General features: G+C 32.4%; 1 protein-coding gene across 2 annotated transcripts in view; it reads right to left on the reverse strand.

The window, feature by feature from the left end:
• Nucleotides 1-25644, reverse strand: part of LOC108913297 (protein phosphatase Slingshot) — a 91657-nt gene that overhangs the window by 19486 nt on the left and 46527 nt on the right. For both annotated transcript variants that reach the window (XM_018718821.2, XM_018718822.2), the window contains exons 3-4: nt 20585-20760; nt 14500-14565 (exon numbers count right to left, since the gene is read on the reverse strand). In XM_018718821.2, the coding sequence (XP_018574337.1) occupies nt 14500-14565; nt 20585-20760 (242 nt within the window). The remainder of the gene's footprint in view (nt 1-14499; nt 14566-20584; nt 20761-25644) is intronic.

Here is a 25644-nt window from a genome sequence, read left to right on the forward strand (position 1 = left end):
AAATTTGAATATTCTGTGTCTAAACGATTCTCATATTTTTGTTTTTCTTCTCACAGCAATTTTTTATCGCAGTACGAGATTGTTTTGACTAGACATTACGGAGAACAATTAATTATTTTTATGACATCATTCATATTTTTAACACCTACAAGAATCAGGTTTCTTGAATAACTAAAATAGTATTACGTTAATTTCTCACGTCAATTAATAAATTATTAACAGTATGTATAATTCAATGATTTAAAACAGAAGTGGGAGGCGAATAAATGAAACAAGCCAGCCGATGTGAATAACGTTTTTTTGTGCACAGAATTGTACTACAGACCGCAATAATGTTTATAAAATAATGTTCATTATTTTGTTTTTTTTTGAACTAAAGTTATTTATTTGTGGTGTAATTTTCGTTTTTTTTCCTTATTTATTGGGTATTTTGCCACCTCTGAAATAATTTAAAAAATTAATGAAATAAAGGTTTAAAACAAATTAAATTTGTTTGTTTTTGCCTATTTCGATAGTTAGTGACTTCATATGATGTTTGTTCTATCAGTACTTTAGTATTTATACATATATAATAAAGAAAAAAAACTCTAATTTTGTCAATGATCTCAAGAAGTCTGGAAGAATTCGAAAAGTTCCCAGAAAATCCAACAGGAAAGTAACCCAAGAACACGAAAATCCAATCACAGGGCACATTGACTTTACATTTCCAATACAACATTCATACATTCGAGATGCGAGATAACCAAACAATGCCCATTTAGAAAAAAGTTACATCACGAGACCGAGACGTTCCCAGTCCACATTACGCGGCCGTGCCCAAAACTGGAGTCGGAATCGACCCATATCTGGAAGCACCGCCATTGGGTTCCCACGACCCGTGGAGCTGGTGAACTGGCTAGACGTCGCCGTTACCTTAAACTGTTAAGCAACAGCGACGTTAGCCACGACTTGCCGACGCGGACGAGGATGATGACGGATTGAAAGGAAAATCGAAACGAAAACTATGGTCGCAAATAGTAATCCTAAAATGTTTCGTTTCTGAGGTACAGGACAACGAAAATTTTATTTCAATTTTATGTTAAAAATAAAGATTTACATGTTCAATGTCAGCGTCCCATTTTAAATATTTATGATTGTTTAAAAAAGGAAGAAAATGAAAAATCAGATAATGAAATTATAAATAGTATTCACATATTAACCAAAGTTTCAATAAATAATTAAAACATGTTGTTGCTCAAATGAATATATAATAGAAATTTTCTACACGTTATATACAAATTTTTATTATTTTTTACCTTTAGCAATACTTTTTTAGGGACGCCTATGAAACTCATTAAATTTAATTGCTAGGCGTTTTTATACATGTTCAACTGACAAAAGACTATACCTGCTTATATAAACATACTGTCACGGGTTTTCCGCTCAGTCCCTAGCAAAACCTAACATTAGCTTCAGATCAGACAAAAAAAAATTCTGCTAGAAACAGTAAAATAGTTAAATTAATTAATATTTACATTGAATATATCAGTAACGATATATTTTGTCACTAGTGAAATATGATTCGAAATTCTAAAAATGAATATAAATCAACACTATGAATAAATCAAAAAAGCTAATATTTTTTTGCAGTGATGACATAATATTCGAAGAGTAGGTACATCGTCACAACACAATTAAACACAAATATTATGAAAACACTACGGTATGGATGGCAAAATATTTTAAATATTATTCTAATGCGAAAATATTTATTTTTATTTCATCACTGGGACTCCCCAGATCATAAACACATATTTTTTAGACATCCTATATTCGAAATTGTTAAATTAACAAAACAATTCACTTTTACTTTCTAGTACAAAAAGGTTATTTTAAAACTTCTTTATAACTTTTCAATAACGTACTTAAAATCAAAAAGAGATAATCGAACGTACGTTTTTCAATTCACAGCCAAATTAGAAGAACCGAACCCCATAACTCCACCATATCAAACCCGTGGATACGTAGAAGCTGCAACCGATCACCAATCGGCTTCTAGCAGCGGCCAAATGGCCTGAATGAAATTGATGGGTACTTAGTATGTGCATCGCTTAACTCTGGACCGTTAACTCGAGAATTATCAAGCAGTGGAACTGTTCCTTTTATGGGCACCAACCTTCACAGTGCACTCCCATTCAGTAACCGTGCCAAATTTATACGCCGCCTTTGGAACGACCTCCGCGAGCGAGCACGGCTACGTAGATGCTTGCCAAAGCCTCCGAATTTCGGTTTGTGCGACATGGGCGGCGCGTACGCGTACAGTTTTATCCACCAATCTGAACTGTGAACCCATCAGTACATATCAGTGAGTTAGAACTGACAGTATTCCCCCTTAGTTTATTAAGACCGCGATATATGCCACGTTAAAAGTTTTGGGAGATTTTACAGTAGTATGATGATGAACGACAATAAAATAAAGAAGAAAAGTATTGCAGACATGCACTCAAGCGACTAATCGCTACTATTGGCTGTTCTTGGCACTGCCTACTGAGTCGCACAGTAATTCATGACAAAATGTACCTATAATTAATCTTCTTAAGCCACCAATAGAGACACCGTCGCATCATTCACAAAATTTAATATTATTTAGCGGAAATTCCTCACATCGCCTAGACAGGTCGCAGCGTTCGAAGGGCGGTCGTGTGCGACGGCGGCTAGGAGAAAAAAACGCATTCTCTTAACGACTCCATATTTTCACGTTGCCGTCCATGTCCGGCTAGGAGTTCAGCCTTCTGCATACCAAACACAGAGCAAGTAATGCTCCTTGCCGAACGCAACGTTCTCCAAATACGACAGTCGTTCTTAAGGGCATCTTCATTTTTAGTCACCTTAGCGCTGAAGCTCAAGAATATCGACAGGAAGGAACACGTGACTGTTACAGAGTGAATCCAAAATATATAGGTACATTCGTTAAAAAAAGTGTTTTTGTAGTAATTATGAGTGTGTTTCGATAAAATGAAAGTGAATCCTTCCAAATAAAAACATGAGTAATAATTTCTCATAATTGAATAATCCTCCAAAAAAATAATAAAAGTAGCAGCGTCATATCCACGATTAATTAGTGTGATAAAGAGATACCGTTTCCTTTATCAATATAATATTATGTATCTGGTCATCCATAAATAAATGCTGTATACACACCATCAACGTTATTCGTGCCCTATATATTATTAGTTTTATTCCTGGAGCAATCCAAAAGTTTCCAATAGTCAGTGGCATGCGCATTCCCAAGGTTCAAAATACATAGTTGTGAATCAAATTCGATTGCGTCCGACTGTTGGAAATTGATTCTAGTGCACTAGAATACAGCTACGAGGGTCATTCGAAAAGTTCTAGGTTCAGCGACGGCGTAGAGATGGCGCAAAAATGGCTACAAAAGTGACCACAAAAAAAAAGGTGTAATAGTGCGATAATGGTGTTGCAGCATTTTGATTTTTACCATCATATAACGGCGAATGTCGGGTTTGACGTTTGGGCTTCAATATTTTATAAATATTGGAAAAAATGACATTTGTCAAGACAAAGCCTATTATGTACCTCTTTCATAATGTCGTATTCAATAATAAATGATTTTTCAAATGGAACACCCTGTAATTTTTTTATTTGTAATTTGTTTAGCATAAATAGCGTTGACGTACCAGGGCTAAAGAGTTGAAACAAAGAAGCACTGCTCAAAATGTATACTTTTTGCAGAACAGAACAATGATCTTAAATTGTGCAGCTTTCTTGTTCTTATTGAATTTTTAGTGAACTCGATAGCTGTTATATGACAGCAAAATATATATATATTTATTGACAAAACAAAGTTTTATTAATTGTTACAATAGATGTTCAAAAATATTTCCTCTTTCTCGAATACACAAGTTAATTCGGCGAAAGATATCAATGTGAACCATGTAGCACATTTCTGGTGTTATATCAAGACAAGCTTATTCTATTTATCATATTTTCACGAGTAGTTGGTGGCTCTCTATATATAGCCTGTCTTTTACAAACTCCCACAAAAAAATTCAAGTAGGGCATGACAGTGGCCCACCTCGACCAATCCATCTATTAGGATAAATTTCATCCAGATCCAGCTCAACTCCTCTTGAGAAATTTATTACGAACAAGTAAGAACAAAACCATACAAACAATATTAATTCATTAAGAATAACTATTTGAATAACAGAAAAACGCTACTTCAACAGTCGAAGCTAATGACAGGAAAAACTATTGACAGTTACAAACATTTCTTTTGTTTCACTGCTATCATCAATGCCTCCCTAGGATATTTTCATAAAAATTAAAGAAATTGCTAAAAATATCGTAAAATATGAGGAACTGATATACAGGGTGTTAATTAAGTATGTACAATAAAGTCAACAGACGATTATTTGAGTGATTTTAAAACAAAAAGTTCATATCAACATTGGTCCACAGTCATTTTGAAGATACAGGGTGTTAAAATTTCGTAGTATCTTAAATACCCTTTACCCAATTTTGTTATAATTTGGTGTTATTTGTACTTTCTGTTATTTAGATGTTACATGTTATTAATAAAAAATTATATAAAAAATGAAAAAGAAACTTTTCCCTAGGTTTCATGTGTGGTCCAGGAAATTGGATTTTATTTTTTTTCTACAAAAATTAATCAAGATACGAAAAACATTCAAGTGACAAAAAAGTTGGATTTTTAGTAGCTTAATTAAAAAAAAAATATATAAAAATTACAAAAAAGTTAGTGGCGTACATTTTTTTGTATGAAAGTTGTAGATTTTTAGGTCTTTCACATCCCGTTAAAAAGTACATTCCATTTGAAAAAAAAAACAAAATTTCTGCCTTTGAAAAAGATAACATTTAGTGCGATTTTGTGAACACCCTGTATGACATTTATAAACAGTAAACTCTTCAGAATTTACGGTGAACATAGTACAATATGTGTGACGCTTGCTTAGATTGTATCCCAAAAAACGAGTATATCAACAACGATCAAGTGTAATGGCGAAAATGTCATTTTTTATATAAAAATATTATCTCGGAAAGGGCTGATTTTTGAAACAGTACCTATTACGAAAAAGTTGCCTAATTCCATGTAAAATATAAATATCCACTAAAATACAGGATGTTCCATTAAAAAAAAGTTAAACTTTGGTCAGCCCTCCGAAAACAAATCACCCTGTATAAGTCAAACTATTTTTAAAATGTGCATTCGTCGCCCTCCCACCCGAACTTATTTTGAAATATTTTGTCTCAATTATATCTCTAGCGATAAATCAATTTTGCCACAGCCTTGACTCACCCTGTACAGGTAACTATAAAGTTTGTAAAGTATTATTTTCAATACTATTAACAAATATACAGCCTAAAGGCATAATTATAGATCGATTGCCTCTATACCAAAAAGCAGTAAAAAAATTCCACTATGCGCGTCATTGTACAATAACATGTACACGTCTGCCTCTGATATGAAGCTTCGCATCGATCAATTTATTCGCTACGTATCTAGCGGCAGCCATATAGTTAAGTTCGGACAGAAAAGTTGTATAATGTTTTTTATGGAATATTGCAACGCTCTGTATAGTTCAGTTAGCAGCAAACAACTTAATGTTGATAACCTTTGCTTCATTTTCTGCACAAATTTAAAAGAAAGCTACTGACGCTGATATAGAATATTTGCAAGCAGGACTGTTTAACATCTAAGCAAGCTTCCAACTCGAAATTTCACGGAATATTCCAAATGAGCCCATAATCACTATCAGACTTGCATAATGCAAACATTAATTTTCGTAGAGCCGAGCTAAAGTGTCTGCTTTCCCTTTTTCATAATTTCCGGTTCTCCGTACCACCGCTGGGATCATCTTTCCAATTACAATCACGAGGTAATCGTTAGAACCGTCTCGAGGAGGAATAAACTTCTAATCTATAAATAATGCGTATCGAATCGTGTGGGAACCGAGAGAGACCGTAGGTACATCGGAAAACTGTAAATTACGGAACACCTGGCCAAACGCAATCATCTCTAAATGCATGTGAGCGTAATCGTTAATTCTTTCTCTTGCCCGTTTAGAAACCATTACCGACGGAAACGCCTCGGCTAGATTTTCAACCTATATACTGCTAAATAAGCGCTCGTTTCGTGGGCGGGTAACAACAAATAAACAGATGGGTAATAGGAAATAATTACATAACCGCTAGATGTTCATTCAGGAATATCGATAGGCTGGCGCTGCAACAGATGCGTCTGGTGCAGCAGAGGGACCGTGTGTTACGAAATTTATTTCAAATTTTATCTAGAAGTCGTGTTCAGCTTCTCAAAAATTTTTATTTATGCTTTGGAATGGTCAGTTTCAGATATTCTTCTGAAGTACTGTGGCAATCAGCTTGGAAACTTTCTACCTTTTAGAATAGTTCGAAAATGTAAACTTTTATTCTGTTAACTCGTCTGAATTTGAGAGAGTATAAAATGCAATTTAGAATTCGTCAAAAGCAATTCTGAAAAAAAATTTAAAACAGTTATTTACCCTGCTAACATCGCATTTTTATGGTGCTTTTCGTCCGAATTACCCCTACAATTCCGCCAATGTGTATTACAGAAACTATTTTTCAATATTAATCCTAATCAATACTTTAAAGATTTGTGCACAGTTTTATCTGATCAACCACTTTGGGGTTATTACAAAAATTGCACATTTCGGGAAGAGAAGTTCACGGGATTTTTTTTTCTCAATTTGATGAAAAGATCGCCGACCAACCATGAATTTTTGGAGCAAAATAAATCGACCAAACAATGACAATATTGTATTAGTTCTTTTATTTAAACTGTCCGACTAACTTGAGTATACATTTTTCCATTAAGGCGGAGTCGGTACCCTAGACACGATTAGTTCTCGCTTTATTTTTACCTTTCGAGATATTATTTCTCTCTACAATTACCAAGCGCCGCACTGAACACATACACTTTAGAAAACCACTTACTGGGATATATTGCCTTTCGTGCAAAGACCATATTACACGCTCTTACGGGTATGGAAAAATGGCATCAGGTTCCAGCAGAACGAAGCGTCGGAAAAATGAAAGGCGTAGGCAGACAACAGAGCAAGCGTTCGCTTCTGACGACAATAACAAAGTAGAAAGAGGATTAAATATTATTTTTCAAATGTGTACTCAATTATGAGCGAACATTCTCAATGGTAAATTGCTAACTAATAAATCTATCTTTTTAAGCATCAAACAAATCGTGACAGAAAATTAAACAGGGGACTTTTTTTTTAATCTATATTTCAGTTCCCTCAAGAAAGGGATGTATCTCCCTAGAATATTTCAGTAAACCGAAAAAGTACACGAGCCGAAGAATTAGATGATTGTATTGTTTTATTATTAAAAACACTAATCGGATTTTTTTATAGTATTATGTATTTAAATATTTCTTTTGATAAATATATTCTAAAAGTGAAAAAATAGCATTGGTGTCAGTAAGGAATCGGGGTAAGAAAATAAAAACTGTCGGAAAACGACATTTACAGTTTGTTACAGAAAAAATAAACATTACGAAAGCTATTATACATTTTGACGATATAAAAGTAAAATAATATGGTTTTCGTACAAATTTCGTTTTGATATGTACCAAATACTTGAGGCCTGAATTAGAATTAATTTCGCAAATACAATATAACGAGCGTTCAAATAAAAACGTGGTCGAAGTTGGCTCTGACACTTTGGACGTAGGGCGTAGCTTATAGCGACCAACTTAACCTCATTTCTCAACGAGCTGTATAGCAGCTGTCAGTTTCAATAACAAAGCGGCGATATAGCGCTTTGACAGATGACGTTTAAGTTCATTTGCTATACGCTTCGCCCTACGTCCAATTTTCAGAACCAACTTGACCACGTTTTTATTTGAACGCTCGTTATTTCACAATCAAACAAATATTAATTTATCACATAAGTACATCTCAATTTTACACCTAGAAGATAAAGGTACCTACATTTACGAGATTGCACATACACACAATATTTAATAACACAATTCCATCAAGATACTATATCTTCAGAAATCAGTCAATTAATTACAAAATTTCCACCTTCTATCTGATACCTTTCAAATTTACAGCGCCATCTTCTTATCTTCTATTGTACTGGTAATTCGCTTTGTGAAACCACCCTGTATTAAATAAGTAAAACAAGTTTAACTTGTACGGTCGCCGCCAATTTTTTTGCAACTGGTATTAACACTTTCTATCGCTGGATGGTAGCGAAACAGACGCAACTTCCAAATACGGGAAGTCTGGTAGTTTTTTTTTTTTGCCGAAAACGACTAACCGATTGACCCAATTCTCGTTGACCTCTTACTGGAGGACTGCGGGCTCTGCAATTTGCGGCATAGAAATCAAGAAACTTCTCACGTCTCTTGACAGAGCAGCGGCGTGCACCGAGGGGTCGACGAGTGGCTCCCGACTCGTTTTTGCGACACTCGAAACGTGAATGGTTCGTAATGCAGCAAAAAATTGTTTAATGGTATGATGACGGAGAAGTTTAACACAAATGAAATGGTGTCCCTACTTAATAGAAATATAAAAAAATATGTGTGGTGAAAATGCAATGCGAAATTTAAATGTGTGGAAAGTAAACAGAAAGTTTGCCAAGTAATGTGTCGAAAAAATTATTTTGCTCTAATGTACTGCAACAAATTCTAGTTAAAAAAGTAGTAGGTACGTGGTTACTAGCCTTTAGAAAAATTTATAAAATCACAATTTAATATTGACCAGCAGGCAAATGTTATAGGAAATCAAGAAAGATGAGATTTGGCAACAATGCATACCGCAGGTCTCAAATGGGTATGTCCTCGCATTAATCAGTATGAAACCAATTATTTTTTTTAATATTCAGTTTCCACGACAGAATTTGTGAAAATCAAAAAAAATAGAAGAGCAGAGAAATTTCCAATTTTTTTTTTTTTTAGTGATTTTGGAAAGGCTGTAATTTCGTGAACAATGGTCGTATCGAGAAAAAAAAAGAAGCATCTTAAAGCTTGAAGATCCTAGTTTTAAAATCTTGAGATGAAATTTTTTTTTGAATATTACTTTCGGCGCAATCAAAAGAAATAATGTAAGGCAAAAATTTTACAATTTTTTTTTTTCAAAACTGCACAGGTTCACAATTTTTTTTTTCTGGCTTAATCAATATCAGGGTCATTTAGCCTGATTCATCAGCTAAAATTTTTTTTTATTTTTTGTACCTGTATCGGCTACTGAGTAGTCACCTTTTTTTTTGATCTTCGATATTTTCATGAATTAATGATCGTACAGCGAACGAAAGGTAAGTTTTAGAAACCTGAGTCAATCCTTTTCAATGGCTTTTTGGTATGTCTGAGAAATAAAATTATACTCAGCACTGATTTGAAAAAGTGCAAAAAATTACTTTTTCTCCTGTTTTGGAAAATCAACTACTTCTTTGTAAATATTGCGAAAAGTACCAATATTTGTAGGCTTTTTTTAATCTCAATACATGCCCATGAGGACGGTAAATTTTGAAATCGATCGGCCTCGATCGGCCGAACCGTTTTCCTTTCCTAAATCGTTAAAGTTTTATAGAAAATTAAAGGAGAAGGTTTATTGTTCCTTAAACATCAATTACCTAATGATTAAGATAAAACATATTTTTTGCGTTATTTTTCTCACAATTTCGCGTTAAATACTCATCAAATATCGAAAAAAAACCTAAATTTTGGAAAAAAAATCAAATTTTCCAACTTTTTTTCAAATTTAAAAAACTTTTTTTCCGACATTTGAAAAATTCAATGTAAAATTGCAAAAAGAGGAGACAAATTTTTTTTTTCAAAATTGATTTTTATTTTTTTATTATTTCTTCTTTCTCAAGATTTAAAAAACTAGAATATTCAAGTTTCACAATGCCTTTTTTCCTCGATACGACCATTATTCACAGCCTTTAAAAAATCACTAAAAAAATTTTGAAATTTTTCTGCTCACACCCGGTAGATACATCACATATTCTATAAAAAGAACAATTTTTTAATAACACTTGTTCAGCAGGGTGCGCTGTAAATTACAGACACTTTAAATATTATTTGCTCAAATTAGCTTAAAAAACTGAAACTTTATGCAAAATAAATCAATTAAAATTTTTACGTGTTTTTACCGCCACTAGCAAGTACGAATGAAAAGTCAACGAACCACATTTCTTTCTTTCTCACAGAAGTGAAAACTTGCAATATCATTAATTTTACCGTTACTGAATAGCAGTCTGAATGATTTCACTACATAATTGAAAAGACAAAAAGAACAGCTTCAACAGGGAGAATAAAACAAAGAGTAGATCATACATCTTGCTACATTCCATATGGTAAATAATAACAATGCCGCAACACAAATTGCATAATGGTAATTGTTGCTTTAAAGAGTTATGAAAACATGAAAAAACAATCGAACACATATGTACTTATGTACAATGCCATATGTTGAGAATCTACACATAACAAGCGGTTGTTATAAGGTTATGTAAAATGTCTTAAAATTCACAGTAAAATAAACACAGAGTTCTATGAATTATATTTAGCAGTGTCGCTTTATCTGATTATTCAAATTGATTACATTTGAGTTAAACGAACTTTTCAATTTTGAGAACGGAAACAAATAATTTTTAGAAACGTTAAATTAACAGTTTGTTTTTTTTTATGGTAAAATATGCAAATAAACAAAGACAAAAAACTAAAAATGTCACAAATATATAACTGTAAACAGCAGACAACTTTCTTTCCGAAATACTGGCGTATTATTTGCGGTAGAATCCTCAAAACCTATGTTTGTGGTCTACTTGTTACGTAGATACATAAAAATATCACGGAATGACGTACATCGTTTCCATTTTTGGACGAAGATGGCACCGATGTTATCTCTAGCTGTGCCGACATGGTTATCTTTGTTGGTTATAATAGGCCTATAAATTACCTACTGAATATTTTTAGATGAAAGTGAGAAAGTCGCGATAAAAAAAATATTTGGCACGACTCATATCACAAATATTTCCATGGATCAGAGTAAAAATAAGTGGGAATATGTATTAGTCACAAAATTAATAAAGTTGCTATTATTCTCTCGACAAAGTCATAATATGTACATATTACTAACAATAGGTACAACATAATAATAATAATAATAATACACCTAGGACTTTTTTAGCGATAAAAATGACAAAACATTAAACGAGCAAACTATACAGAGTATGAAAAAAATAAGGGGATTTTCATGTAAAACAAATTCTTTGTTCTTTCCCTGTGGATGTATGAAACGAGGAAACAAAAATTTACCACTCATTTATTTTTTTCTTTACACGTGGAGAAAGTTACAAAAATGAAAATTACGTCCAACTTTCCTACTATCAATAATGCACTAACTAGATAATCTCTTGGCCATCCCCTTCGACTGGAAGTGGTAGAAATAAACATACCTACAAACAATTCCTTGCATATTTTTTTTTTGTCGCCAATGTGGTTAAAAAAATTGTTTTAGATAACTCGAATAATTTAAATCTCGTTTTTTTTCACAAATTATTGATAATGTATTTTATTATTTTATACAATACAGTATGTTCACCGTTAAGAGTGATTTAGTCACAACCTACTCTTTGAATTAAAGTGAAATAACGTCAAAGATGCAATATTATTATTTTAAATTACAAACAAAATTTTAGATAAAAATATTTCTTTCCCATAGCGGAGAAAAAAGATCAATTGTATCCGTTTACACATCCTTTAATAAAAAAAGTGTATCAATTTTGCAATAACTTGAAATCGTACAGGGAAAGTAACTCCCTTGTTATTCATAATACAGAAAAAAAGTTTATATAAAAGTTGTACAGAATCAAAAAATCTAACGGACAAAATTAATTTGAAACATACAGGGCGGTTAGTAAAAACGTGACACGCCAAATATTACATTTTCAAATATTTTTACTCCAAGTGTTAGTACTTGAAAGTTAATACAACTTCTTCGAGGTCGTTTTTTCCAAAATTCGAAGAATTTTCTACATAACTTGGCAACCCCGCACTAAAATGTTAAACTGTTTATATTGCCTTATACAGAATTTTCTCGGAAATCCATATGTTTAAAAATATACAGGGTGTTCCATTTAAAAAATGTAATATTTGGCTTGTCCCGTTTTAACTCATCGCCCTGTATGTTTCCAATTAATTTTGTAGTTTAGGTTTCTTGATTCTGTATAACTTTTATATAATTTTTTTCTCTGTATCATGAATAACAAGGGATTTATTTTACTTTCTCACACTAATGGCCCTGTATATTTTTTTTCATACTTAAAAATGTTTAAATAGAAATAGTAGTAATATTTTCAATGTTTTTCAAATTTTCGCGCCCTGTTCACTCAAATCGTCGACATAAATTTTTGTAAATAATGAAAGTGGGCCAATCTTGCAATAAACGGAAATTCTTCGGTAATTTTCAATTCAAAATTTTCCCAATAACACTTTTTCAAAAGAGTATAAATAAAGGAAGTTTACTCTTGACATTTTCATATTTTTTAACTTTCCGGATACCCCGTACAAGAAATATTAACTTTGTTCGTGGCAGCCCCATTTCAAATACAGCAACAAAACTTCTTATCAAGCGTGCTGTTTCCCGTAAAATGTAAAACAAAACAAACATTTTTCATTTAATGTACGTAATTTCTAAAAAACAAAAAAATCAATTCAACATTAAATTCAAGATCCGTTTTTCGCGGACCGCCCTGTATGCGACACGGATTTTCGCGGGCGAAAAAACTGCGAGCTACGGACATATAAAGGCATGTCGACGCAAACGCGCGGGATCCCGCGCCAAGACCACGCTGCGCTATAAAAAGACGCCTGCGGGACGCCCTGCCGACGCCGCCGACGACGTGGCAGCGCGGCGTCTCCATTTAAGGGGCCCGCCATCCTCTCGGTCAATCGCCTGCGTCGGTGGTCCAGCGAAACCGTGTCAAGCTCGGAAGGAGGTTATGTTTGTTTACAATACGTTTGGCGGACGGCGATTTTAGCGAAAAGTCGAATCTCGGGAGATTTTCTAATCGCTGACGGTATTACTTTGTATGAAACTACGACTTTCTTTTTTACATATTCCATTAGTGAAAATTTTAACTTATAATGTCATTAGAGCTTAAATTATATCCGGAAATGTTTCAACGTCATAGACACAGAATTTTTTTTAAGGGATAATTTTATAAAAGTATGACCAAGAAAAAATTTCCCCGAAATAATAAAAATTTCGCATAAAAATTGTGAATAAAATTAAAATAAAACCAGACATTTCCCAAGTCGAGAATAATTGAAATCTAAATGCGAAAAATGCCATGCCAACCGTGTTTAGTCGACGTGATCTTTTTGTTGAAATTGTTGTAGTGTTTTAAAACGTTTCCTTTCGGTAAAAAAGATCAAACATAATTCTAAAAGTTCAAAATTTAATACCAAAAAATACCAACGCGAAGGATTGTCTACTCGCATTCAATTTTTCAAAAAAAGAAATTGATAATCTAAGAAATCTGAAAGGTAGCATTGAATATGTCCTGTCTATTTGTACAAGAAATAAAAAAGAGGAAACATACGAAGACCGACATATTGTTTTTAACTCCAGATCCAAACGAAAGGAAGTAAATTCAAGAGAATGGTACAAGGACTGCCCAGTTAGGATGAATATAGGATATATCTATGTTGGTTAAATCCACAGTTTCTGATATAGGGAATTGACATAAAAAAACAAAAAATAACCAATCATTCTGAAAGAACGACTGTCAAATTTGACCAAAAAGGGCATTGGAGGACAATACTAAATAGAAAATAGAGAATAGTTGTATATTAATATTAATTAGTTTATTGTTCGAATTGCTCTATGCAACAAATTTTTTTATTACTGAAATATCATTAGCAAATTTAAATTCAAACAAATTTATTTCATGTTTTCAGATGAGGTCAAAGAAAAGAACAGTTATTAATTTTATTATCGAAAATAATAAAACGTAACTTGTATATATTTTTCCACACAACTCAAATAGAATTGGATTCACGTATTAGCGTTTAGGAGAAAAAAATAAAGCATTTTATACTATACTAAATAAAAATTTAGAACATAATAAATGAATTACCTGTATACCACATGTCACAAATATAATCTTAAATGATAGAAAGTTTCCAATATAATTTCGTCTAAAGTAGGTGCCCAGCAAAAAAACATTTCAATATAATTTTTTTTGTTGCCATGGTAGTTTTAAAATAACATCGTTTGATGGGCTCCAGAAAAGGTTGAGATTGTTAGTTGTGTAATATGGCACGATGGAACGTGTTTTTTTTTAATAACAGATATTAAGGTTAATAAGGTTTTATTCTTTAACAGAAGCAAAAAATTTAATTGCAAAATAGTAACATCTCAAAATTATGCATCGAAAGATGAGTGTATTGCTTTTTTTTTAACTTACCACATAGCCTGGACCGATACTGGTTTGAAAATGTGATGACGCTCACATACGCTGACGCTGAAACCTCTGAAACAAAATGAAAAATCAATTAATTACAGTTTGGCGACAACCTATTATACAGGGTGTCCCAGTACTTGATACAAAAAAGTCGAGTAAACATAAATGAAGTCACAATAATATCAGTTGTTCATACAAATTTTTTTCATACGGGCCTTCGTTAACAAGTTACGGGCCTTCAATGGTGAAAATTAAAGTTATTTTTATTTACAGTCTCTAAACTCCTAATTGCATTTTGACAGTTAGTTGACAGCTTGTTGACAGCTGTAAGCTGATGACTACATAATTTTATATCATATTTATATTCACTTATCTAAAAAACTTGAAGTTATAAACAAAAAATAATTTTTTGACTTTATTACCGGACTTTGAAGAATTGTTGACAGCTAAATGACAGCTGCCGATAGTCATTGTTATTGATTTGATATCGTCTTTGAACTTATCGAACTAAAAAAAAGAAAGATAAAACATAAAAAACAAGTTTTTGGCTTTAATATAGCACATTGACAGCTATTTGACAGCTGCCAACTGTCAATTTTGAAAATCTAACAACAGATCTGAATTCAGCAACCTCAAAAATATAAACCTAGATAATAAAAAAAATGAAATAGGCTATTTCAAAAGTCTATACACACTGAGCATATACATAAATCCGTGGAGGATATTCGGAGCTTTAAAGCTCTGTACCGGCCAAACTATCTATTTTTGAGCTTTGTGGCCATTGAGACAATTGACCAGTATGATGAACTCTATCACATATCAAAAATTCAGCGAATTTGACCGGGACCCAATTTCCATAAGATTTGTGCGGGGTCCTTTGGTAATCGATAACACATGCCTACAGCTTGTTTTTGATGTAAGTGAAACTTCATTATGCTCAGTACACTAGTAAATAAAAATAACTTTTTAATTTTTCCAGCTCAGTATTATCCTAGAATGAGATTTCTGATATGTCTGATCTGAATATCTTCAATTCGCTCCGTAACTTTTCGGATTAGAGTACGCCGCTGCCCAAAACTATACAGCGTCAGTATTCTCCCAGAATGAGATTTTTTATATGCACAATTTTATCTAAAAGCCCCTTGACTTTTCGAATTTAGGTACGCCGCTGCTCAAAACTGTACAGCGCCCAAATAAGAGCCACATACATTTCTACGCCCGGCTTCATCCTTCCTAGACTGTATGGCTGCTTGCCCTCTCAAGGCGGAGATATATATCGCGACGCGACGACCTTTGCCCGTCCATGTAACAAAACCAAGCCGGTTGAGCGAGCACACTTGTACTTATGTGCAAGCACAAAAGGATGAAATAAGCACCCCGGCGCGGCGGTCCAAAGTCAATGAACAGAATTTAGAGCAGAAAACATAGTAAATACCAAAAACGATTAATCAACGTCGCAACGAGGCTCGCACGGTTGAACGGCTGCGACCGTGTCGATATGGGGACTTATTTAGTCCACATACACACAGTGGGAAGCATTGTACAGTGGGAACGAGGCTGGAGTGAAGTGGCATTAGACGGCTTCCAAGAAAATAGGATTTACTATGTGCAAATACAATTCAGTTACATGAAAAACATAAATAATAGATAACAAAACAATTGTTGAGTCAATATTGTTAATCCCCATTTATTTCGACATGATTAGAGTAACAAAACTGTACTTTAGATACGGTTTTAAAGAATTCTTCTGGCGTTCATAGGGCTAGGAAGATATTCTTTCTATACCGCCAAAAACGAGTCACAAATAAATCACTCAAGCAATTGCAAAAAACGAAGACTTGCTTAAGTTTTCTCAAAAAGTTTTATCGCGTAGATACTATGCATAAGATGAATTTTCGTTATAGTACCCAGTATGTATATCACTCAATGCATTTGAGTGATACAAGCAGGTGCCTTCTTTATAACGAGTCCGACAAACATTTCTTTTTAGAAAATTTTCGTCATCGCCGCTTTTTCAACGAAAGATTCCGGGAATTGTCGTTCTGACGCTGTGCTACAATGCGATATATGCAATTTTCAAACAATTAAAAAAAAATATGTGTCCAACAAAAATCATGCCGCGTTCCCATTTGTCCACCATCCCCAAAATGTTAAAATGGCTTCATTATGTAACCTTTTCGATAAAAAATTCAATTCTCTACAAAATTTTTCCTATGAACTATACCGAAATTTTGCTTCGTTTTCGTGCTATATTTAAAAAACTGCAAATGTGCTTTTTCACCCCTATCTTCAATTTCAACCCTCTAATTTAATAACACCCACCCGGTTTTTTCATTTTTAATGACCCTTCGAACAAGTCATGTGATGAAAATCCTTGAACGTCTTATTTCCTTCCTTGTTTGCAAAAAATGAGAGTTAAAACGTATAAGGGTAAACGCGACGAAAATCGAAAAATTGGCTAAGTTTTAGCGGCCATATACCAGTCAATTCTCTAAAATCTAAAAATACTTTATAACCTATTGTTTTGAAGGAAATTTTATCTACTTTTTTTTTCTATGAACCTATCTTTACTCAAAAAAACTAGAGGCAAAAAAGTAAAAAAATCAGAAAATCGAATTTTTGGCTTTTTTCAAATTGTTTATTAACGATTTTTTGGAACAAAATATTTTTAAATAAGTTATTTCGATAGGAAATTCAACTCTCTAAATAATTTTTCCTATGAACTATAGCGAAATTTTGCTTCGTTTTCGAGCTACAATTAAAAAACTGAAATGGGTGCATTTTCACCCCTATCTCCAATTTCCGCCCTCTAATTTAATATCACTCCGCGTTTTTTTAATCTAAAATCACCCTTTGAACGATTCATGCAATAAAATTGCTTGAAAGTCATAGTTCCTGTTAACCTTGTTTTTTTTATATATATATAATCAATAGCCTAAGCCTAAATACTCCAAAAAACTACACATATACACACAATCTTTCACATATACAATAACGAAGTAACTTTTTTTTATAACAAATAAAATTCCAACTTTTTTTTTTAAATCTTTTTGAATAAATCTAAGAATATTAATTTTTATGGGAAAAATATTTATCTGAAAATATTATATTATATTAGTTTTATGCGAAAAGGGTTTAACTGTTCTAATTTTTACTAAAAGGTATTTTTGCGTTTATAATAAAAAAAATTTGGACGTTAGGAAAATAATGTTGGTATTTTAATCTTTGAACAATAACAATATTTTACTGGTAATTTATATTATTCTAATCTTTGAATCCACCAAAAATAATAGCAATAATAGCAATTGTACATTTTGATAACTTTTTCAGATTCGTTCATCTCGTAATATTAAATAACTAACAACATCTGTTGAACCATAATTTACTAAAAAAAATATATTTTAATTTTATGCTATAGCTATTAATAAATAATAAGTAATTTAATATAAAAAGTGCGAGGTACCTACTAGAAAAATGAGAAATACAAAGAAAAAATGCAATTTAATATTAATCAATAAGTACAAAATCTCATTTTATCAGTGAACCCTAGCATCTGTTTTTTCATTTTTCATTTACGCTTTATTATAAAAAAAAAGTACAAAAATTTTAAATTAAATTTGCATTCAATATTTAGAACAAATTATAACAATTGTTATAAATGAAACTTAGGTAAAGTAACAATGATTTTTTTTAAATAATTATTTTGTCAATACTTTTATTTTTTATCAATAGTCTATTTATTTAAAAAATACGTTTATTTAAGATATTTAAGTAATCATATTTGTTATACAGGGTGTCTCATAATTAGCCAACCCTGAACAGGCCGATTCTATGATCAAAACTAAGTAAAAAAGTTCATATGAACATGGGTCCGGAAATGCTTCCTAAGGGCACAGGGACCCATTGAAGAGGGAGGAATGGAAATAATTTTTTTGCAATATCTCTCAATCGCGTTGTGATAAATGAATGAAATTTGGTATACACAGCTAAATTTTGATGAGCAATTTGATGGACTAATCCATTTATTTCCACAAGGTCCATTGGGGTGGGTACGGGGGGGCCCTTGGTACTTTGCGTGTGTAACTTTTTCATCTTTGACTTTTTAACAAATTGGACAGCAAATTCCGTTTTCCCGAACTGTTTTACGTTAAAAAGGTACTCTTGTTTCAAATCGTTATCTTTAACGGTTTCTGAGAAAATCGCTCTTGAATTAATCCCACTTTGGTCAATTTCATAGTAATTTAAACAAAAAAAATTTTTTTGTTTAAATTTAATCTAATTTTAATAAAAAAATAATAATAAAAAATTAAATTAAATAAAAATTAATCCTTTAAATGGAAAAGAGAGGAAAGGAAAATTATTATTATTATTTTTTGTTTAAATTACTATGAAATTGACCAAAGTGGGATTAATTCAAGAGCGATTTTCTCAGAAACCGTTAAAGATAACGATTTGAAACAAGAGTACCTTTTTAACGTAAAACAGTTCGGGAAAACGGAATTTGCTGTCCAATTTGTTAAAAAGTCAAAGATGAAAAAGTTACACACGCAAAGTACCAAGGGCCCCCCCGTACCCACCCCAATGGACCTTGTGGAAATAAATGGATTAATCCATCAAATTGCTCATCAAAATTTAGCTGTGTATACCAAATTTCATTCATTTATCACAACGCGATTGAGAGATATTGCAAAAAAATGATTTCCATTCCACTCTCTTCAATCGGTCCCTGTGCCCTTAGGAAGCATTTCCGGACCCATGTTCATATGAACTTTTTTTACTTAGTTTTAATCATAGAATCGGCCTGTTCAGGGTTGGCAGTTAATTATGAGACACCCTGTATAAAGAGCATTGCGCTTTTACATTTATAAAAAAATAGACTTAAATTAGCTGTACTTTTCAACATTTTTATCATCTACAAAAAAGTACGATATCGATGATATTTCCATATAATGACTGAAATAGTAGGAAAATTCACATTTAATAAAATTTCGATTATTAAATTAGTTACAAACTTTATTTTTATTATATTTTATAAATTTTTAAAATTATTTAATTTATTTAAAAAAAGTTCGTTTAGAGTATTTTTAATGTTTTATCAATTTTTTATTAATTTGCGGTGCTGTTTTTGTAGGACGCATATTTTTTTGTAATAAATACTTTATTTCAAAACGAAAAAAAAATAGACTTGCTTGTATGAGGAAGCATAATCTAGCCATTTTGACATATTTGGGGCGTCGGACTACTTACTTGTACGCTGCATGATTTTCGTCGAACAAGTTGACCACAGTTTGTTTCACAAATTATATACAGGATCGGAAAGTCACCATGGTTCATCGGCCGTTATGAGAGAGCGATAAAATAAGTCATAGGAATCCGTGCGATAGAGAAAGATGGCTATAATGAAGGCGTCTAAGAGTCACCGCCCATTTCGCCCTTCCACAAATAAGAAGTGGATCTTATTTGTGGAAGGGCGAAGTGGGCGGTGACTATTAGACGCCTTCATTATAGCCATCTTCCTCTACTGCACGGATTTCTACGACTTTCTTTATCGCTCTCACGTAACGGCCGATGAACCATGGGGACTTTCCGACCCTGTATGTACTTCAGCTGTTTACGCAAAATGGAACTTGCATGTATAAGGATACATAATGACGCAATTTTGACATTTTGGGGATGGTGGATAATTGGGAACGCGGCATGATTTTTGTCGGACAAATACTTTTTTAATTGTTTTGTCATAGAAACTGACCATTTCGATAAAAAAAAAATTGCATGTATCTCATTGTAACGTAGCGTCAGAACGACAATTCCCGGAATCACTCGTTCAAAAACGCGGCAACGCTGAAAATTTTCGAAGAAAAGTTTGTCGGACTCGCAAAGTTTGGCTCTTGCCAGAACGAAAACGAAAAAGTATGCTTACAGAATATCGATATCGAATCAATAATTTGTACTTTATTTAATTACATCTGCAACCCCTTCAGTTACTCCACTGAGGTTTAAGGATTTTATTTAAACCAGAAACCTGGTCACAAACAACGATTTCTTTGAAAAAAAAAAAGTTGAATTTTTAATGGTTTAGCCGACTTACCCATCTCCATCGAGTGTAATCTGAGTATTCGCTAATACTTTAAGGACTAGACCAACGGTAGTTTTTTCATTGCAGTCGATGCCCAACAGGCAGGACTCCTCCCCCCTGCTTCCCATCCTCGAGACGACGACCAGGTACCTCGTCCTTGTGGGGTGCACGCTTTCCAGTTTCACGGCCTGTAACAAAAAAAAAAAAAACGTCAATTTAATTACAAAAAGGAAAACGCACTCGGTCGGCCGGCTAATCGGGAATTCTGGGCGTGTCAGGTCGAGATTTCACATCATATTTATGAATTATATGTATAAACGGTTATAGCATTATAAACCAAGCTAGACCAGAAATTTCTTATTCGTGTCACCTGTATTGAGTTATTTTACTCCCTTTTGCTTAAAAGATGCGCCATGGGCGGCACGGAAATAAAGTTAAATGGGTAATCAAGAAGATAAAGAAGCCGCAATTCGATGAGTTTTAATAAAAAAAAGAAAATTGTCTAATGTTCTCGATAACACTAAATTTATTGGTTAGTTAAAAAATATCAAATAAATAATTAAAATATGTTGTTGGCCAAATGAACATATTATTATAATAGAAATTTTCTGCACATTATAAACAAATTATTATAATTTTAAGTTTAGCAGAACTAGATCGACGGAACTACTTCAATCAAGTCTAGGGTTGCCAGATATCCGGGTTTGACCCGGAGTTTTCGGGTTTTGATGGTACATCTTCGGGCTCCGGGTTAACATGTCATTTTTCCGGGGGTTTGCTTTTTTGTTGCGAAAAATACGTAAAACATTGTATGTCTCCAAGATTTCCCGATTGCGTAACTTTTTTTTCGTAGACATCGATTTCTTCAAAAAATTTGTCTTCCAGATTTCCTGATTACAAAACTTTTTTATGTTTGTTTTTTTTTATTTTTTTTAGTCATCAATTATACAATGTCTCCGGATCTGTCATGAAATAGATCTGGTAACCCTAATCAAGTCATCACCGCACAAATATTGAGCTGCACTTATAAAAACTGTAATTTAACATTGACATTTTCAATATTTCTATGTATCAATTAATTAATTTTATAAAGCAGTTGAACTACTTTTATTCTCTGTGTTTTTAATCGATTATAATATTTTTTATTATGTATTTCACAATTTTTGTTTTATATGTTTCAGTTATTTTTGCATTTGTTATCTTTACGTACTTTATATTATTGTATTCTTCCATTAATTGTATCGTTTAGGTTATACCCGTAGATACAAAAAATGTAATAAAGAAATAAATAAAACTTTATTAGGGGCATCTATGAAACTAATTAAATTTTATTGCTAGGCGTTTTTATACATGTTCAAATGACATCGGAAAGACTATAATAATTTGTGGTGGTATTTATAGTCATAAAATTAATTTTTCAATAGTTTAGGATTTTCTATTTTATTAATTTAATTAAACTAAAATCCATTATAGTACATTAAAGTTATATTTAAACTGCAGTATGATACAAGAGATTGAGGCATTATCCCAAATAATTTTTTTGATACATGATGTGGCACCCTCCACGTAGACAGCGATTTTCAAAATGTATATGTGGATGGATGAATGTAAAAATATTTATTTTTCAAAGTTTATTACACTCATTGTATTGATTTAAGTTTTTCCAGTTTGCTTATGAAATCAAAATTCTGTAGACCAGAACTTTCTTATTAGAAAGAAATTTTTGAAGTTTAAGTTTCTAGCAAACCTAAAGGTTGCAATGTAATATGCACATCCGTTTTACAATAATTTGATCGAATGAATTTGCCTGAAGAAGTTCTCACCAGTTTAAAAAAACATTTATCCGGTACATAGAAAAACATTGAACCTGATCAATTTATTGAATTCTGTTAATATTAAAATTATCCTCTACTTATTTTATTTATTTTGAGAATATTGTCCTTGTCCCCATTGAGAAGTTTTCTGGGGGCGCCCATGAATACAACGTATATAAATTTCCCGCTCAATACATCTTTCTCTAATCGATAAAGTAGTTCAAGTGTAAATTTTCGCCCTTATCCGGGATGTATAATAGATTAATCTACTTTGGAGAGGTTCAGAAGAGGAGTGAATTAATTGAGTAAAATAATATTCTATTCAACAGGTGAAACAATCGATGTCTGGAAATAACAATATTAAATTCCTCTCTCAATAACAATTTAAATAAAATTTAACTAGGGCACGATATTTATTATTTATTTATGAAGACATAGTCACTGTCCTCCACCTCTGCCTCTGGTTAAACTGTAACTTTCAATATAAAAACTCGGCAATGGCATTTTGCATTAATAATTCATATTTCTGCGTTAGTTGATGCATAATTTATTATTTCTGCATCGACATAAGACTTTTTCCCGTTTCGTCCGCTATCTCTTGTAATTATTAATGCCACTTCATTGAAATAAAACCCAACAAACAAAACCTTAACTGGTTCGTACGGGAAAATGTCACTTGTAATACGTTGAATTAAATATTCCCTGTGAAAATAGCGAACTCAAAACGTAAAATAAAACTGAAACTACAATTTTGCTTGAACTTTTTTTTTAATCTGACATGTTTTGAGTAATACTCTTTTTTTGAAATTTTTTCACGGTAAATAAATTATCTGCGCTGTACCACTTCCGTACTGAAATAGCATTTACAAAGATTTGAAATTCATCAGATGACAACTAAGATTACTGCTAATCAGACAAACAAAGAATTTTCCAGACAGTTTAAAACAATACTTGTCGGTAGACAACAGACAAAATTACTAGATGTGCATTAAGAAACCGCGACTTAGTATGCGTAATACAAACCTAGACTTATTGTTTATTTGTACGTATACATTTGGAATTCATGAGGAGTAAACAGTGAAAGTATTATGGCGCATTATAAACAGATGCATCGAAAGGTTTTACGACTACGTGAAAAAATGTATGTGCGCGGAAGATAACCAATAGAATTATTATTAATTATTATTGTTTTGCTTCTGCTTACCTTCCTTCATTAAAACCACACGTTATTCGTATAAGGCAATGAATGGTAACTGCTGAAGAATAAAATTACATATAAACTACCAGGTTAAAGACATTGCAGACAAATTCGTATTGTCGTATCGCTCAGACGATTCCAATTTGTTTGTTTTGGACCTCCATCAAAAAGTTCGAACGAGCAAAGCAAGTCGGTGGTTTTCATTAACAAACACCACGATGAAAAATATCCGCAGATGTCCAGATTTTATTTTTAACGCCGCTCTTGACACGGCACGTGGGTTATCGAAATTTAACAACAGGTTGATTCCTAAATTCACTGTAAAAAGCACAAGCGCATTTAATTTGGTAGGTGCCTCGTGGGCAACCGGCCACATTCAGCGTTCTCCCACATTTTGTCCAAACATTTTAGGTCAAGACTTCGGACTGAGCTCAAAATTGACTGTGGTATGTTTCCAAAGTGGTAGGTGTCTTGCATTTAGGAACTTCTATATCTGTACCTTAAAACGTAGTTGAATGTAATCTTGAAAAAACGCCTAAAGTTACTGGTAACAGACCTACTCATCTTCATACACATCACTGACGTTTGGTTTATTACAATGCGGAGGAAAAACGCTAACAATAGCACACAACAATCGAAATATGACTTGGCAAAAAACTGTAGGCGCGTGACAGAAATAAATTAGCGACGGACTAAAAATTATAACGAGACTGCTCTCTTTACTACCTTGACATTATTCCCATTTTAATATTTTACATGATGCGGAGATCCCTGGTTACAGAAACTAGGTAAATAGATCTGCGGCCTCGCCTATGGCCTTTTACACGAATTCGAAGTGTTGGCGAATAATAAATTTTGATTTGAATTGTTTTTGTAACGGAACTTGCTGGCTGGTTTTAAAACAAATCAGACTTGTTTAAATATTTGTTGATGGTTGACGTAGACTCACGAAATTTTGACTAATTAAAGATAAAAATTCATCAAATTGGTAAAAAAATTCTAGCAAGCAGTGATAGGAAGAATCTTGCATTTAATTTAACTCTATGTTAAAATCTATCAGATAGGGTTCAGTTTTTCTTTATTCTTAAGAGTTACATAAAAAATTACCTAACCCAATTTTAAGTAAAAATCTATTACCAGACAAAACCGGGAGAAAAATAACTAAAAAAGTCCCTAGCAATTGGGCTATGTCAGTAGGTACAAGTATTCTTTTATATGTACGTGTATATTAAAAAAAATTACCTAATTACATAGAGAAATCTATGTGGTAAGGTTAAATTTTTCTTTATGTACTTTAGAGTGACCCAAAAATAAACGAATATTTTTTTTTCGTGTCTCTTGTGAATATACGTTAGTTTATCACGTTTCAAGAGCCCCCTCAAAAAATCGGCTCAAAAAAAATTTTTTAGTTCGTTCAAGATTTTAAAAAATTTCCATAATCGTCAAAAATTGATTTTTGTTTTAAATTATTTTTCTCGTTATTTTATCATTTTCTAGGTTGAAAAAAATCTCGATTCTGAAAATTTCAAATCGATATTTTAATTTCTAAAGGTCACTCATAATTATTTTAGCTTTAAAAGTAGTGTACCTAAAATGTTTTCGAGCGACCTCTAAAAATAAATATGAACGAAGTAATAATTTTTTTTTATTGAATTTGATGAACAAAAGAATACAAATAAATCACAAGACACCTTAAAAAATTTCTCGAGACAAAATTTACTACCGCACTGTATCAAATATTTAAAATGTTTAATTTTTTTTAAATTTAAGGGTCTCGTGATTTATTTCTATCCTTTTGTTCATCAAATTCAATAAAAAATATTATTAGTTCGTAGATATTTATTTTTAGAGGTCGCTCAAAAACATAAGTACCTACACTAATTTGAAAGTTAAAATAATATTGAGTGACCTTTACAAATTAAAATATCGATTTGAAATTTTCAGAATCGCAATTTTTTTCACCCTAGAGAAAGATTAAAAAAGGGGGGAAAAATTAAAATAACAATTAAAATTTTGACGATTTTGTAAATTTTTAAAAATATTGAGCGATTTCTAAAAAA

Source organism: Anoplophora glabripennis, unplaced genomic scaffold, assembly GCF_000390285.2.
Source record: "Anoplophora glabripennis isolate ALB-LARVAE unplaced genomic scaffold, Agla_2.0 scaffold365, whole genome shotgun sequence".
NCBI classification, from domain to species: domain Eukaryota; kingdom Metazoa; phylum Arthropoda; class Insecta; order Coleoptera; family Cerambycidae; genus Anoplophora; species Anoplophora glabripennis.